The sequence below is a fragment of the Triticum aestivum genome, chromosome 3A (assembly GCF_018294505.1).
Source record: "Triticum aestivum cultivar Chinese Spring chromosome 3A, IWGSC CS RefSeq v2.1, whole genome shotgun sequence".
In the NCBI taxonomy this organism is placed as follows: domain Eukaryota; kingdom Viridiplantae; phylum Streptophyta; class Magnoliopsida; order Poales; family Poaceae; genus Triticum; species Triticum aestivum.
The window spans coordinates 129,131,339-129,147,421 of record NC_057800.1 but is presented as its reverse complement, the minus strand read 5'-3'; the positions used below and the strand labels follow the sequence as shown (position 1 = coordinate 129,147,421).

The window sequence follows — 16,083 nt, the reverse complement described above, 5'->3', positions numbered from 1 at the left end:
TCAAAGTCTTCAGAAATCCAAAGTCCTCAGTCGAAGAACTTCATTTTTAGGGGTCGACTTTCACTGTAAATATCAAACTCCTCATAGACTTATAGACATGTGTACACTCACAAACGCATTAGTCCCTTAACCTATAGGTCTTAAATACACCAAAATCACTAAGGGGCACTAGATGCACTTACAGTACGTCTGAGCCACTCCCAGCGCAATCTTAATGCTAGGCCTTGATGGTATAAATCGAGCAGCCCAAGGCCACCTAGGTCTTTAGGCCTACAAACTCGTTGCCAAGCCACAAGGCATTTTCCTCCATGAATCACTTCAGACCCTTCCCAAAAGAATGCTCTGCGCCGTTTATTGACTTTCTCAATTGCCCATTTAGGGGCATCCGCTATGATAAGATGGTGAGTGGGGTGTGCCATAACCATGTCATGCACCAACACTAACCTCCCTGCCCTGGTGATCAGCCCCTTTTGCCAGCCTGGCATGAAATTAAGCACATTGTCCACAATCGGCTGCCACTCCGAGCGCGTCAATTGCCATATGGATAGCTGCAGCCCCAAGTACTTGCAGGGAAAAGACTCCATGCTCCAGGGCATGGCCCCCTCAACCAGCTCCTTGTCACCATCCTCGTCTCTAATCATGATGGTCGTGGACTTAGAGTAATTAATGTTCATGCCCGAAGCAATCCCAAATATGTGCAAAGCCTCCTTGACAAATCTAAGATCCGGAATGGTTGGTCTAACAAATAATACGACATCATCCGCATAGATGGAGAGTCTTTGCATGGGGGTGCAACCCGGCATCTTGCTCAAGACTCCACTCTCCTGAGCTCTCGTGATCAGGGATGTGAGAACATCCATGGCAATAACAAAAAGCAACGGCGAGGCCGGATCTCCTTGTCGAAGCCCTTGAGCACGAGAGAATTTTTGCCCCGCATGTCCATTGACCACCACACATGAGCTGGCCGTAGAAAGCAAGATCGCAATCCAGGACATCCAAGTGTCTGAAAACCCCTTGGCACGAAGAACCTCATATAAGAATGGCCAAGATAAAGTGTCGAACGCTCGCGAGATATCCAACTTGAGCAAGACACCTTTTGCTTTCCGGCGATGTAGGGCTCTAGCCACTTGTCTTATGAGCAAGAAATTGTCGTGTAGATTCCTCCCCTTGATGAATGTCGATTGGTTGGCTTGGACGAGCTCATTCATGCGCGGCCGCAATCGATTTGCGAGTAACTTGGAGCCGATCTTGGGCAAGCTATGAACCAAACTAATTGGACAGAAATCTCCCACACGACATGCACCGGCCTTCTTAGGGATAAGAGTTATCAGGGCTTGGTTTAGTCTTCCAAAGCCACGGCCATTACCAAGAAAGAGATGGTGGATGGTGGCAAGCAAGTCTCATTTTATAGTGCTCCAAGCCTTTTGAAAAAAGAGGCCGATAAACCCGTCCGGGCCCGGCGCGCGATCCGCTGACATATCCTTGATCGTGGCCCAAACCTCCTCCTCTGTGAAGTACATGTCCTGATCCTGCAAGTCCACCGGCTGGATCCCTAGAAAATCTAGATCAATGGTGTTCTCGTGCCCTCTTGCCGAGCCTAGCAAGTCTTTGTAAGTTTGGAAAAAGATTTCCTCCTTGCCGTGCTGGTCCGTGATAAGGTTGCCATCATGCATGATCACCGGTATAATTTTTTTGTCTTCCTGCCATTTGCCATGAGGTGAAACAGCTTGGTACTAGCATCGCCTTCCTGAAGCCATCGAATTCGTGACCTTTGCCTCGTGATAGTGCGTTCGAGAGAGGCAAGGCCGAGCGCTACGAGCTTGAGCGTTCGATGTAGCCAAATCTCCCCAGCCGATAGCAAGAGTCGTTTGCTACCTCTTGAGCACTGCGTTGGATTTCCCCGAAGAGGAGAGGATGATGCAGCAAAGTAGCATAAGTATTTCCCTCAGTTTTTGAGAACCAAGGTATCAATCCAGTAGGAGGCCACGCACAAGTCCCTCGTACCTACACAAAAACAGTAGCTCAATGCAACCAACGCGCTTAGGGGTTGTCAATCCCTTCACAGTCACTTACGAAAGTGAGATATGATAGAGATGATAAATAATATTTTTGGTATTTTTGGTATAGAGATGCAAAGTAAAAAGTAAAAACAAAGTAAAAAAGCAAAGCAATAATAAAGTGATGGAGATTAATATGATGATAAAGAGACCCGGGGGCCATAGGTTTCACTAGTGGCTTCTCTCAAGAGCATAAGTATTCTACAGTGGGTGAACAAATTACTGTTGAGCAATTGACAGAATTGAGCATAGTTATGAGAATATCTAGGTATGATCATGTATATAGGCATCACGTCCGAGACAAGTAGACCGAAACGATTCTGCATCTACTACTATTACTCCACTCATCGACCGCTATCCAGCATGCATCTAGAGTATTAAGTCAAAAACAGAGTAACGCCTTAAGCAAGATGACATGATGTAGAGGGATAGTTTCATGCAACATGATAAAAACCCCATCTTGTTATCCTCGATGGCAATGATACAATACGTGCCTTGCTGTCCTTCTGTCACTGGGAAAGGACACCGCAAGATCGAACCCAAAGCTAAGCACTTCTCCCATGGCAAGAACAACCAATCTAGTAGGCCAAACCAAACTGATAATTCAAAGAGACTTGCAAAGATAACCAATCATACATAAAAGAATTCAGAGAAGATTCAAATATTATTCATAGATAAACTTGATCTTAAACCCACAATTCATCGATCTCAACAAACACACCGCAAAATAAGATTACATCGAATAGATCTCCATGAGAGAGGGGGAGAACATTGTATTGAGATCCAAAAAGAGAGAAGAAGCCATCTAGCTACTAACTATGGACCCATAGGTCTGAAGTAAACTACTCACACTTCATCGGAGAGGCTTGGATGATGATGTAGAAGCCCTCCGTGATCGATGCTCCCTCCGGCGGAACTCCGGAACAAACCCAAGATGGGATCTCGTGGGTACAAAAAGTTGCGGCGGTGGAATTACGTTTTTGGCTCCGTCCCCGATCGTTTGGGGGTACGTGGATATATATATAGGAGGAAGAAGTATGTCGGTGGAGCTTCAAGGGGCCCATGAGGCAGGGGGCGTGCCCTCCACCCTCGTGGCCGCCTCGTGGCTTTCTTGACTGAGGGTCCAAGTCTCCTGGATCTTATCTGATGAGAAAATCACGTTTCCGAAGGTTTCATTCCGTTTGGACTCCGTTTGATATTCCTTTTCTTCGAAACCCTAAAACAAGCAAAAAAACAGCAATTCTGGGCTGGGCCTCCGGTTAATAGGTTAGCCCCAAAAATAATATAAAAGTGGATAATAAAGCCCAATAATGTCTAAACAGTAGATAATATAGCATGGAGCAATCAAAAATTATAGATACGTTGGAGACGTATCAAGCATCCCCAAGCTTAATTTCTGCTCGTCCTCGAGTAGGTAAATGATAAAAAGAGAATTTTTGATGCGCAGTGCTACTTGGCATAATTTTAATGTAATTCTTCTTAATTGTGGTATGAATATACAGATTTGAAAGATTCAAGACAAAAGTTCATATTGACATAAAAATGATAATACTTCAAGCATACTAACTAAGTAATTATGTCTTCTCAAAATAACATGGCCAAAGAAAGTTCATCCCTACAAAATCATATGGTTTAGTCATGTTTCATTTTCGTCACACAAGAATGCTCTCATCATGCACAACCCCGATGACAAGCCAAGCAATTGTTTCATACTTTAGTAATCTCAAACCTATAAACTTTCACGCAATATATGAGCGTGAGCCATGGACATAACACTATGGGTGGAATAGAATATAATGAGGGGGTTATGTGGAGAAGACAAAAAAGGAGAAAGTCTCACATCAACGAGGCTAATCAATGGGCTATGGAGATGCCCACCGATTGATGTTAATGCAAGGAGTAGGGATTGCCATGCAACGGATGCACTAGAGCTATAAATGTATGAAAGCTCAACAGAAGAAACTAGTGGGTGTGCATCCAACTTGCTTGCTCACGAAGACCTAGGGCACTTGAGGAGGCCCATTATTGGAATATACAAGCCAAGTTCTATAATGAAAAATTCCCACTAGTATATGAAAGTGATAACATGAGAGACTCTCTACTATGCAGATCATGGTGCTACTTTGAAGCACAAGTGTGGTAAAAGGATAGTAACATTGTCCATTCTCTCTTTTTCTCTCATTTTTTGGGCCTTTTCTTTTTTTATGCCTTTCTTTTTTTGGGGCCTTCTCTTTTTTTTATGGCCTTTCTCTTTTTTTATTCCTCACTTGGGACAATGCTCTAATAATGATGATCATCACACTTTTATTTTTCTTACAACTCAATAATTACAACTCGATACTTAGAACAAGATATGACTCAATATGAATGCCTCCGGCGGTGTGTCGGGATATGCAATGATGCATGAGTGACAAGTATGAAAGAATTATGAACGGTGGCTTTGCCACAAATACTATGTCAACTACATGATCATGCTAAGCAATATGACAATGATGGAGTGTGTCATAAACGAAACGGTGGAAAGTTGCATGGCAATATATCTAGGAATGGCTATGAAAGTGCCATAATAGGTAGGTATGGCGGCTGTTTTGAGGAAGGTATATGGTAGGTGTATGATACCAGCGAAAGGTGCGCGGTATTAGAGAGGCTAGCAAAGGTGGAAGGGTGAGAATACGTATAATCCATGGACTCAACATTAGTCATAAAGAACTCATATACTTATTGCAAAAATCTACAAGTTATCAAAGCAAAGTATTATGCGCATGCTCCTAGGGGAATAGATTGGTAGGAAAAAACCATCGCTCGTCCCCGACCGCCACTCATAAGGAAGACAATAAATAAATAAATCATGCTCCGACTTCATCACATGACGGTTCACCATACGTGCATGCTACGGGAATCACAAGCTTCAACACAAGTATTTCTCAAATTCACAACTACTCAACTAGCATGACTTTAATATCACCATCTCCAGGTCTCAAAATAATTATCAAGTATCAAACTTATCATAGTATTCAACACACTCATAAGAGAATTTTTATTATTAATCTTGCATACCAAGCATATTAGGATTTTAAGCAAATTACCATGCTATTAAGACTCTCAAAATAATCTAAGTGAAGCATGAGAGATCAATAGTTTCTATAAAACAAAGCCACCACCGTGCTCTAAAAGATATAAGTGAAGCACTAGAGTAAAATTATATAACTCAAAAGATATAAGCGAAGCACATAGAGTATTCTAACAAATTCCAAATCATATATGGCTCTCTCAAAAGGTGTGTACAGCAAGGATAATTATGGTAAACTAATAAGCAAAGACTCAAATCATACAAGACGCTCCAAGCAAAACACATATCATGTGGTAAATAAAAATATAGCTCCAAGTAAAGTTACCGATAGAAGTAGACGAAAGAGGGGATGCCTTCCGGGGCATCCCCAAGCTTTGGATTTTAGGTGTCCTTAGATTATATTGGGGGTGCCATGGGCAACCCCAAGCTTAGTCTCTTGCCACTCCTTGTTCCATAATCCATCAAATCTTTACCCAAAACTTGAGAACTTCACAACACAAAACTTAAAGTAGAAAATCTCGTGAGCTCCGTTAGCGAAAGAAAACAAAAGACCACTTCAAGGTACTGTAATGAACTATTTCTTTGTTTATATGGGTGTTATACCTACTGTATTCCAACTTCTCTATGGTTTATAAACTAATTTACTAGCCATATATTCATCAAAATAAGCAAACAACACACGAAAAACAGAATCTGTCAAAAACAGAACAGTCTGTAGTAATCTGTAGCTAGCGGAAGATCTGGAACCCCAAAAATTATAAAATAAATTGCTGGACGTGAGGAGTTTATCTATTCATAATCTGAAAAAAATAATTAACTAAATAGCACTTTTCAAATAAAAATGACAGCAGTTTTTGTGAGCACTAAAGTTTCTGTTTAAGTTCAACAAGACTTTTCCCAAGTCTTCCCAACGGTTCTACTTGGCACAAACACTAATTAAACAAAAAAACACAACCAAAACAGAGGCTACATAATTTATTTATTACTAAGAAGAAGCAAAAAGCAAGAAATAAAAATAAAATTGGGTTGCCTCCCAACAAGCGCTATCGTTTAACGCCCCTAGCTAGGCATAACAAGCAAGAATAGATCTAGGTATTGCCATAATAATAAGATAGATTGTTAAAACTCATTTCATATTCTCTACGTTCAGCAGCAAGTTTTTTTTGAGGCAAGCAAAAGTAATCAAAAGGGCTAAATTTGTTGGGACAAAAGTCTCCAAGATCAACCTTGGGAGGTATAGGTTCCTCCTTTGGTCCTTCATATTGCACAACCAATTCATCATTATAAGCATTCTTTTGATAGAACTTTGTGAGCCTATATTCAAGAGAATATCCCAATTCATTATCTTGAATAGCCAAATCATCATTAAGTTCAGAAATTCTATCAACTAAAACATTGGTAGGAACCTTTTTTCTAAGATTTTCATTGAAAGCAACATAGTCTAAAGATTGAAAACGCATTATTTCTTCTTGATCAAAGAGGATAGTCTCTATGGGAGAACGACAAGCGTCTACCCTATAATGCGCAAAGATTTCTTTGGCCTCTTTTATTATGAATCGAAACTCATGAGCCAAAAAGATAGTAACGACACGCTTAACCAAAGAATGCTCAATATTAGAAAATTCTAGGAAAATCCTTTGTATAGAAGGATGCATGTGCATGAATTGTCTCTCAAGTTCAACTACAAGCATGGCAATAGCGTCCGCAAGACTACTAGTTATATGAAGAATAGAACTACCCAAAGAAGGTAAAGCACCAGCACAAGTAAAGAAATCTTGAATAACTCCTTTTCCAATAATATTACCACTACCAACACGGAATCTTTTTATATGTGAGATAGTGGGTTCTTTGGTAGAAGGATCAAAATTATTATTGACAATAGTATCCCCAATTTCAGACATAGAGGCAGCGGGTAAAGAACTAGCCATAACGACAAGCAAGCAAACTAACACACAAGCAAACAAAAAGCAAGCGGACAAAAAGGGCAAATAGAGAGGGAGGATAGAGAGAGAAAGGGCGAATAAACCGGCAAGGGTGAATTGGGTGGAGAGGAAAACGAGAGACAAATGGCAAATAATGTAATGCGGGAGATAAGGGTATGTGATGGGTACTTGGTATGTTGACTTTTGCGTAGACCTCCCTTGCAACGGCGCCGGAAATCCTTCTTGCTACCTCTTTTAGCACTGCGTTGGTTTTCTCCGGAGAGGAAGGGATGATGCAGCAAAGTAGCGTAAGTATTTCCCTCAGTTTTTGAGAACCAAGGTATCAATCCAGTAGGAGGCTACACGCAAGTCCCTCGTACCTGCACAAACAAATAAATCCTCGCAACCAATGCAAATAGGGGTTGTCAATCCCTATAGGGCCACTTACGAGAGTGAGATCTGATAGATATGATAAAGATAATATTTTTGGTATTTTTATGAAAAAATGCAAAGTAAAATAAAGGCAAAGTAAATAACTAAGTAGTAGGAGATTAATATAATAAAGATAGACCCGGGGGCCATAGGTTTCACTAGTGGCTTCTCTCGAGAGCATAAGTATTCTATGGTGGGTGAACAAATTACTGTTGAGCAATTGACAGAATTGAGCATAGTTATGAGAATATCTAGGTATGATCATGTATATAGGCATCACGTCCGAGACAAGTAGACCGACTCCTGCCTGCATCTACTACTATTACTCCACTCATCGACCGCTATCCAGTATGCATCTAGAGTGTTATGTTAAAAACAGAGTAACGCCTTAAGCAAGATGACATGATGTAGAGGGATAGACTCATGCAATATGAAGAAAACCCCATCTTGTTATCCTCGATGGCAACAATACAATACGTGCCTTGCTACCCTTACTGTCACCGGGAAAGGACACTGCAAGATTGAACCCAAAGCTAAGCACTTCTCCCATTGCAAGAAAGATCAATCTAGTAGGCCAAACCAAACTGATAATTTGAAGAGACTTGCAAAGATAACCAATCATACATAAAAGAATTCAGAGAAGATTCAAATATTATTCATAGATAGACTTGATCATAAACCCACAATTCATCGGTCTCAACAAACACACCGCAAAAAGAAGATTACATCGAATAGATCTCCACAAGAGAGGGGGAGAACATTGTATTGAGATCCAAAAAGAGAGAAGAAGTCATCTAGCTACTAACTATGGACCCGTAGGTCTGAATTAAACTACTCACACTTCATCGGAGAGGCTATGGTGTTGATGTAGAAGCCCTCCGTGATCGATGCCCCCTTCGGCGGAGCTCCGGAACAGGCCCCAAGATGGGATCTCATGGATACAGAAAGTTACGGCGGTGGAATTAGGGTTTTGGCTCCGTCTCTGATCGTTTGGGGATACGTGGATATATATAGGAGGAAGAAGTACGTTGGTGGAGGAACAGGGGGCCCACGAGGGTGGAGGGCGCGCCTGGGGGGGCAGGCACGCCCCCCTACCTCGTGACCTCCTGTTAGTTGGCTTGACGTAGGGTCCAAGTCTCCTGAGTTGTATTCGGTGAGAAAATCACGTTACCGAAGGTTTCATTCCGTTTGGACTCTGTTTGATATTCCTTTTCTTTGAAACCTAAAACAGGCAAAAAAACAACAATTCTAGGTTGGGCCTCCGGTTAATAGGTTAGTACCAAAAATAATATAAAAGTGGATAATAAAACCCAATAATGTCTAAAACAGTAGATAATATAGCATGGAGCAATCAAAAATTATAGATACGTTGGAGACGTATCACGCAAGTTTTTTCATTAGGCCCGCACGGAACGCCTTGATATTAGCTACCGCAATCTGCTCTTTGGGTGGCAGTGTAGCGTCACTGGCAATACTTGGGACGTGCATGTTGACGTCCACATCCATGCAAACAATACCACACACTGCGGCTGGCTCAATCATGCAGTCCAGTCCGCCAGTCTCAACTTGCCCCTTGGCTCTCTCATCAGCTGGGCCCACCGCACACTCCTCCGCATGCAAGGTAATGGGAGGCAGCAGCTCATCCATCGGGTCCTATCCCGGGGCCGTGTCATGCGACTCGCCAACCTGGCCAGCCACTTGAGCTTGACTAGTCTCCACCTCGGTCTACACCCCCACCAGCTCCGCATCTTCTGACAATGGGTCCACAGCGGCAGTCGGAGCAGCAACCTCCGCATTGGCTGGCCCAGTCTCCACTCCTGGGAACAAAACGCGATCCTTGGCGATCCCACAGCTCTGTCCCTGAGCAGCATTGGAATGCCTGCCTTCCAAGCCCATGGACAGCTCGCAAGCGGCAGCAATCACCGTGCTCTGTTCCTGCCCAACAATGGGCCTCATCTGCCGGTCGGCGGCACCAATCACAAGATCCGCCACCACATCCATGACCACCTTCGCAGCCTTTCCCTGCAAGCCAATCGGAATCTGTCCTTGCGCACCAATGAGCGGCCGGTCGTGCGCTAGCGGTGACGACCGCGCGGTCTCTGGCTCCACCAATGCCTGGCCCGCAGCAACAACTTCAGGATTTCTCTGTGGCTGGGCGCATCTGATCCGCAGCGGCCAGGGATCCTCCTTGGCGGACATGCACCTGCGCCTGCGCCTCCACCCTGGTGCACGCCGGCCTCTGGACTGGTGGACTAGCTGCCGCCGGCGAGGGGAAAACCAACCTCAACGCCATAGCAACCCGAGGACAAGCCGCGCCCATTGGTGGAATACGCCAGTCGGAAGGCCCCACTCGTCCCAACAGCGCCTGACGATGCGAACCTCCAGCGACATCTCGATCTGGCGCGCCGCCCCGAGCGTCACAAACCCACGCGTCCAAGGAAGCACACGCCATTCACCACTCCCCGAGTAGCTGCCTGAATCTTCTGGCATGCCCCTTTGCCCGCTTCCATCCGAGCTAGGTGGCCGCAGCCAACCTTCTGGTCCGACGTGCTCTCTGGCCCTGCCAACATGAATTAACATCTTGTACTCCAGCAGCTGTCAAGAAGTTGGCCGGTAAGCCGCAGGGTTGAACTCCACCTCAGGCTCCGGCACCCAAAGCCTCCGCACAACTGGCACTTCATCCGGGTCGACGCACCATGCCCTCAGCTTGAAAAGAGAGAGGTCCTCACGTTTCGTTGTCTCCGGTGCTAGGCTCTCCACCAGGCAGCCCGAACCCAATAGCTCAGCAGCAGTTTCCCTCATCCAGACATGGGACGGAACACCCTCGATCATCAAGTCCAACTGGGAATGCATCACCTTGGTCACCGCTTGAGCTTGCCACAGCCATGGCCTGAAGAACATCTTGAAGAAATCATGCTCAACGAAATCTGCCGTCAGGGCCTGGTTCCTTAGTTCTGGAGCGGCGAACAACACTAAGAAATCCTCCGGAAAGAACTTGTGCACTGAAAACTTGTGCCTGGAATATGCAACTGAGCCGCAATGGCCTCGGCCGCCTCGACTGTCGACACTGTCGGCCTGGAACCACCAATGTAGGCCACCACTGCTGTCCTGAAACGCCGCTCCATGTCATCCATCTCTTGCGTCTGCGAGATGACGCAGAAGCCATCAATGGCCGCCGGCACCGGGGCCGCCGCAGGCAACGCCAGCCAGGCCCCCGCAGGTACGGTGTCCGCCAGGACTGACAAGAGCCTCCCCTGAGGAGCGACCTGCCGAGTCCCCGGCGACAGCCTGCGCGCGAGCCCTGCTGGCTGCTGCTGCTGACCAGTCCGCGCTACTTTAGCCATGGCCTCACGCCGGAGTTCCTCCTCAGGCCGTGGTCTTCGAGGACGCGAGCACTCCGACAAGATGTGCCCCTCCAGACCACAACGAAAGCAGAGCGGCTGAATGGTGCAATCTTCCCTGTGATGCCCTTCCCTGAAACACTTGAAGCAGAGACCAAAAAGATCCGGCGGGACTTCGCGCCGCTCCTGAGAAGACGCCGGCGAGCGTGACCTCTGCGAACCCCCGCCGTGAGCTGCCTCTGTTGGAGCTCCCACTTCCGGCGGCGCCAGAGCGCCTTGCGGGAGGGGTCCGGCCGCCTCCAAGGAGTCGCCGCGTCAGCGCCCGCTGCCGGATCCGCGATCGTCAGGCTGGTGGGGGGAGGAGCGCCCGCGGAGGAGGAGCCCGCAAATCCCGGCGACTCGGAGAGACCGAGGCCGGACACCACCGGCTGCAGGCGGGAGGAAACCGAACCCTGGCTGCCCGGGCTGAGGGGTCCGGAAGCCATGGCGGCAGGAGACCGGAGCAGGGAGGTGGGCGCCGGGGACCGGGGTGGTCGCCGGCACGAGGGGTGGACGCCGGGGCCGGAGTGGCGGCCGGCGGGAGCAGAGGGGAGCGGGCGGAGGGAGCAGAGGTGTAAATTGAACTAGGGTTACTGAAACTGTTTCCACCGGAAAAAGATCTGCTACCCCGCTCCATATTTAGACTGGATATGAGCTGTGTCGGTCAGTCCGGGCATTTAAGAATCATTTGAGGGGGGCGTTTGGGTCAGAAAATCATGGCAGGACAGTGGCCGTCCGGACGTATAAGATGGATTTGAAACGTCCGGGTGTAAATGTTTTAAGCAACAGTCGCATTCCCAACAGCGCATTAAGAAACCGCGGGCCGGGAGGCGCAGAATCAGTTGTTTCCCCATGAGCAGAAAACCTTTTGACCCTGGGGAAAAGGTGAAAACTCCTTGCGAAACCTTTGGCTTTGGGTCAGTCAAGTCTCAATTCACACCTTCCATGTCAAAATCATCGCCGTTCAGCTCGCAGAAGAGACTGCGATGGAAATGTCGCATCAAAATCACCCGCCCTGTGCCTCTCTGTGTGCGTGTGTGGCTTAGAGGAAGTTCACCGCAAGATCATTCAGCCTGAACTATCAATGGTGCGGTGCGGCATCTGAACTTTTGAGGACGGCCAGGAGCGATGTTGGCCCTGCTAAATATCGCTTTACAAAGCCCTCCTAGTGGTTAAACCCCCTAGATATTCCGTTTCTGTGGCCGACTGATGGCCGAAAACCACATGCCACTACTCGAAAAAGTCTCCGGGGCAAGTGCCGGGGACGGCTGCGGATTTGCTAGCCGGACCCGCTCCGACACTTCGACAACGATTTACCACAAGAATTCGGTAGATACCATTCTCAAAACCTAAAAGTAAAAAGTTGTAGATACGCTCATACATACACGTAGCTCGGTCGCTTGGATCCACCTGCGCGAACAGACGTCTGGGCTCTGAATCGGACACGACTGAACGCGCGACACGGGTCTGGTCACCATGACGCGGCGCTTGAACGCAAGCAAGCAAGCAGCCATCACGTAAACCTGAAGAGAAGGCCAGGCCATGATTTGAACACTAGCTGGCGAGGCCGAGGTCGACGTCGCTCGTCCTCGTCCGCGTCAAGTCTGCTGTCTGCGTGCGCGGCTTCGCCTCCGGCCGTTCAGTGCAAGACTCCGCTGATACGATTCACTCTGCACTTTTGCTTCCCGGCGGCACCGTCAAGGTCGTCCCGGAGAATAGAAGAGAGGAAAAGCTACGTGTCACGGGCGCCGCCGTATGTGCGGTCACCAGGCGTGCTGCTCCTGCCTGACAGCCAGCCTCTAGCTGCACGTACGGCTGCGGCCATCGGCCTCCATCATCATTGTTCAACGACATTGTCATTAGATTAATAGATTTAGACGGTTCAACGACGCTAGAATAATCGGGAGGATGCCACAACCCAAACCATGGCCGCTGTGTTGCAAGGATTCGTCCGAGATTTCAGCCATTCCCCTCCTTGACCCGCACACTAGTACGAGTAGTACAAAACTCTGCGTGCTACAGTAAAAGCGTAGCTGAAAGTCGTGCGCTTGAGCCGTCCGCCCCGCCACTGATCTTTCCCATCATGATTGGCACACATGATGCAGACCTAATTATTGTTAGTAGCTGAGTTGCTTACGACTGCGAGGTCGTGAATTACCAGAAGAAATCGCGCTGCAAATTCAAACTTGTCACGATCGCTTGTTGGCATCGATCGCATGATGATCACGCCGCGCCGCCTCGCGGTGCGGTGCCCAATACCAAGTCCAACGTGCAGGCCTCGGAACCGGCTCCAGCTGGCCGGCAAAGACGATCGGCGATGGCGAGCCAGGCATCCCGTGTCGACGGACGACGGTTCACGGGCGTCGGGCGGCCAGGTGGAGGTGGTCCGACCAGGCAAGGAATGAATGGGGACGGAACGGAGTAATGAGGAAGCGAGAACGTTCGCCGCCGCGTACGTACGTATATACGTATATACGTGAACGTGACATACGGTCCAGCCCCGGCATAATTCTCGGGCCGTTTCGCGTCGTAGTACGTCGTCCGCAAAATTAGAACTGAATTTATTCTTCCATATATGGACGTAATTCAAGGCCCCCCAATGCTCCAAGCGACGCATTAATCAACGCTTGAGCGGGTCAGGCCCCTCTTGCTTTCCCTAAGGATCGAAATAATCAAAGCAAGCCGTTTTACGGTGGAGGTGAGGCCGTGGTAAAATCTTTCCATTTTTACCTTTCTAGTCGGCCTGGAGAACAGTGGAGCATAAACATCCAACATGGATCTTTGTCTCATACATGCATGGGGTCGGGGGAGCACAGTAGCGCATGGATCTGGTGGTCGACCAGCGCACCGCATCGAGCGGTTCGCGCGTCCCTTCCTTCCTCCGTCAATCGTCGTCCCTTCGTCGCTTTTCACCCCGGGCGCGGGGTCGCCGTCCCGTCGTGCGGTGCGGCCAGATGGACACCGGTCGCACAAATATCTGGGCGGTTACGGTCACTCATCATGCGCAGCGCAGCCCGTCGGCCTCCGGAAACACAGACCCACGCCGCGGGCCCCCAGCCAGCCAGCCAGCCAGCGAGTGAGCTCACCTCTGCGTTGCGTTGTGCTGAAGCCGCACAGACACCCGCCCCTTTAAATACGGCCTCTCTCGCTCCTTTCCCCCGGCACAGACGCGACCTCGGCAGAAAGAAACACCTCCCAACCTCTGCTTGCTTGCTCCCGCCGCTCCAAAGCTTCGCGTCGCCTGCACCGCACCGGTGGTGCACAGTGCATCAGCTGCTCGAGCTGCGGCGGCTGGTTCCGGCGCCGGCGAGCGGGTCGACCGAGAGGGCATTTCCAAGATGAACGCGCCCAGCTCGTGGCTGTTCGCGGACAACTCCAAGTACAGCACCCGCGCGCGGCTGATCTTCATGGGCCTCTCCTTCGCCATCGGCATCCTCACCTTCCTCGTCTACCTCGCCATCTGGTACACCTGCAGCCGGCGCGGCCGCCGCAGCCGCGACGCCGGCGCGGGCGCGGGGGACCTCGAGGCCGGCCTCGCCGCGGCCGCGGCCGAGCGCGGCATGAGCGACGCCGCGATCGCCGCGCTCCCGACCTTCTTGTACGAGGAGGCTGACGACGTGGACTGCGCGGTGTGCCTCGGGCAGCTGGAGGCCGGCGAGAAGGCGCGGCGGCTCCCCAAGTGCGCGCATTTGTTCCACGCCGAGTGCGTCGATGCCTGGCTGCGCGCGCACTGCACCTGCCCCATGTGCCGCGCCCCCGTCGGCCCCGCCGCCGCCACCTCCTCCAAGAAGGACGGCACCGCTGACACCCCCACCCCGGCGCCGGCGCCGGCGACGACAGCGACGGCGGAGGCGCTGCCGCTGCCACCAGTCTAGGCTGCGCGTGGCTGCCGGCTCTCCGCGTGCCTGAACCGAGCCGCACGATCGGAGAATAGCTAACGGTGAGTGATCGGTCGGTCGACTAGCTAGCTGACATAGGACTTATTATAGAGGCCTAATCGAGGTGATTTATTTGGTTCGTAGTACGTGCGTGTACAGAAGTATCTGTGACGTCGACTGTATTATTCTTAGTATTAGAATTATTACCATTCTACTAGTAGATGGCCAGTTCTGATTTTTGTTTGATTGAGTGAATGAATCTAGCGCTCCTAGTACATGCTCTGTCCCGCTCTGCCCGGTTTGGCGGTCGCGAACTACAATTTCTGTTCTGTTGCACGGTTCTGCTCCGCCGTCACCGCTCTCGGTTGACACGCGCGCATGTCAAATTGGGCATGTCACCTCGGTGCGTTCCATTCCATTCGGTGGGCGTGCGAAACCGCGCACCGGAATCCACCGAGAGTTCCTTCCAACTTCGCTGCGTTTTTCTTCTCGGACGGACGTCGGCGCTGGCTGACTAGCCCCTGGGCCAAGCTAGCCGTGCAAGCATCCATCCGTTTCGTGCCTACTCCTCCTGTCCTTTGTTTCGGGTACCGTTTGGTGCGCATCCGTCTGTAAACTTGTTGCAGTGTTCTCGTTGGCTGGGACGAGTGCTGCTGTACTCTAGCAGATTCGTCATATGACCCCGACAGCCGTAGTAACTGTTGATATGGTACTCCCTCCGTTTTTTTTACTCTACCTATAAAATTTGTTTAAGTCGAACTACATAAAGTTTGATCAAATTCATCATAAAATATATTTACAACAGAACAAATTATATAGTATGCAAATTAATTTCTAGATACATCTAACGATATCGATTTCATATTGTGAATGTTGATATTTTTTCTTGTATAGTTGGTCAAATTTTATGAAGCTTGACTTCTAATAAATTATGTATGCAGATTAAAAAGAAATGGCAGGAGTAATTTCTTTTAAAATGGCATTCTGGCACAGACGTCGTTTGCATTCGGATAGGAGTATATGGCCAAAAACTACAACTTCAGCGACTAGGGTTTTCAAAACTACTGCTCACGATTCAAAATAAGTGTTACAGTTTGGAATTAAGCTTAGTTCAAATCTGTCGCACTTGCTATGGGTAGGACGGAGTGGTATTTTTTTGACGAAAAAAATCTACCAGATTAGGGGTAATACGTCAAAAAAAAACTAGTAGCCCTAGTGGGTGGCCTGTTGTGATTTTTGTTTGATTGAGTGAATGAATCTAGTGCTGCTAGGACATACTCTGTCCCGCTCTGGCCTGTTTCGCCGGTGGCGAAGTACCAATTCAGTTGCACGGTTCAGCTCTCG

General features: G+C 48.6%; 1 protein-coding gene across 1 annotated transcript; it reads left to right on the top strand.

The window, feature by feature from the left end:
• The first annotated feature begins 14,010 nt into the window (after positions 1 to 14,010).
• LOC123058121 (RING-H2 finger protein ATL39) lies at positions 14,011 to 15,014 on the top strand. The gene has a single exon (XM_044480943.1). The coding sequence runs from the start codon at positions 14,200 to 14,202 to the stop codon at positions 14,734 to 14,736; it is 537 nt and encodes a 178-aa protein (XP_044336878.1). The 5' UTR covers positions 14,011 to 14,199; the 3' UTR covers positions 14,737 to 15,014.
• Positions 15,015 to 16,083: the final 1,069 nt, after the last annotated feature.

Bases quoted from the DNA above. Each gene is read 5' to 3' on its own strand.
- LOC123058121 (XM_044480943.1), top strand. From the start codon at position 14,200: ATGAACGCGCCCAGCTCGTGGCTGTTCGCGGACAACTCCAAGTACAGC.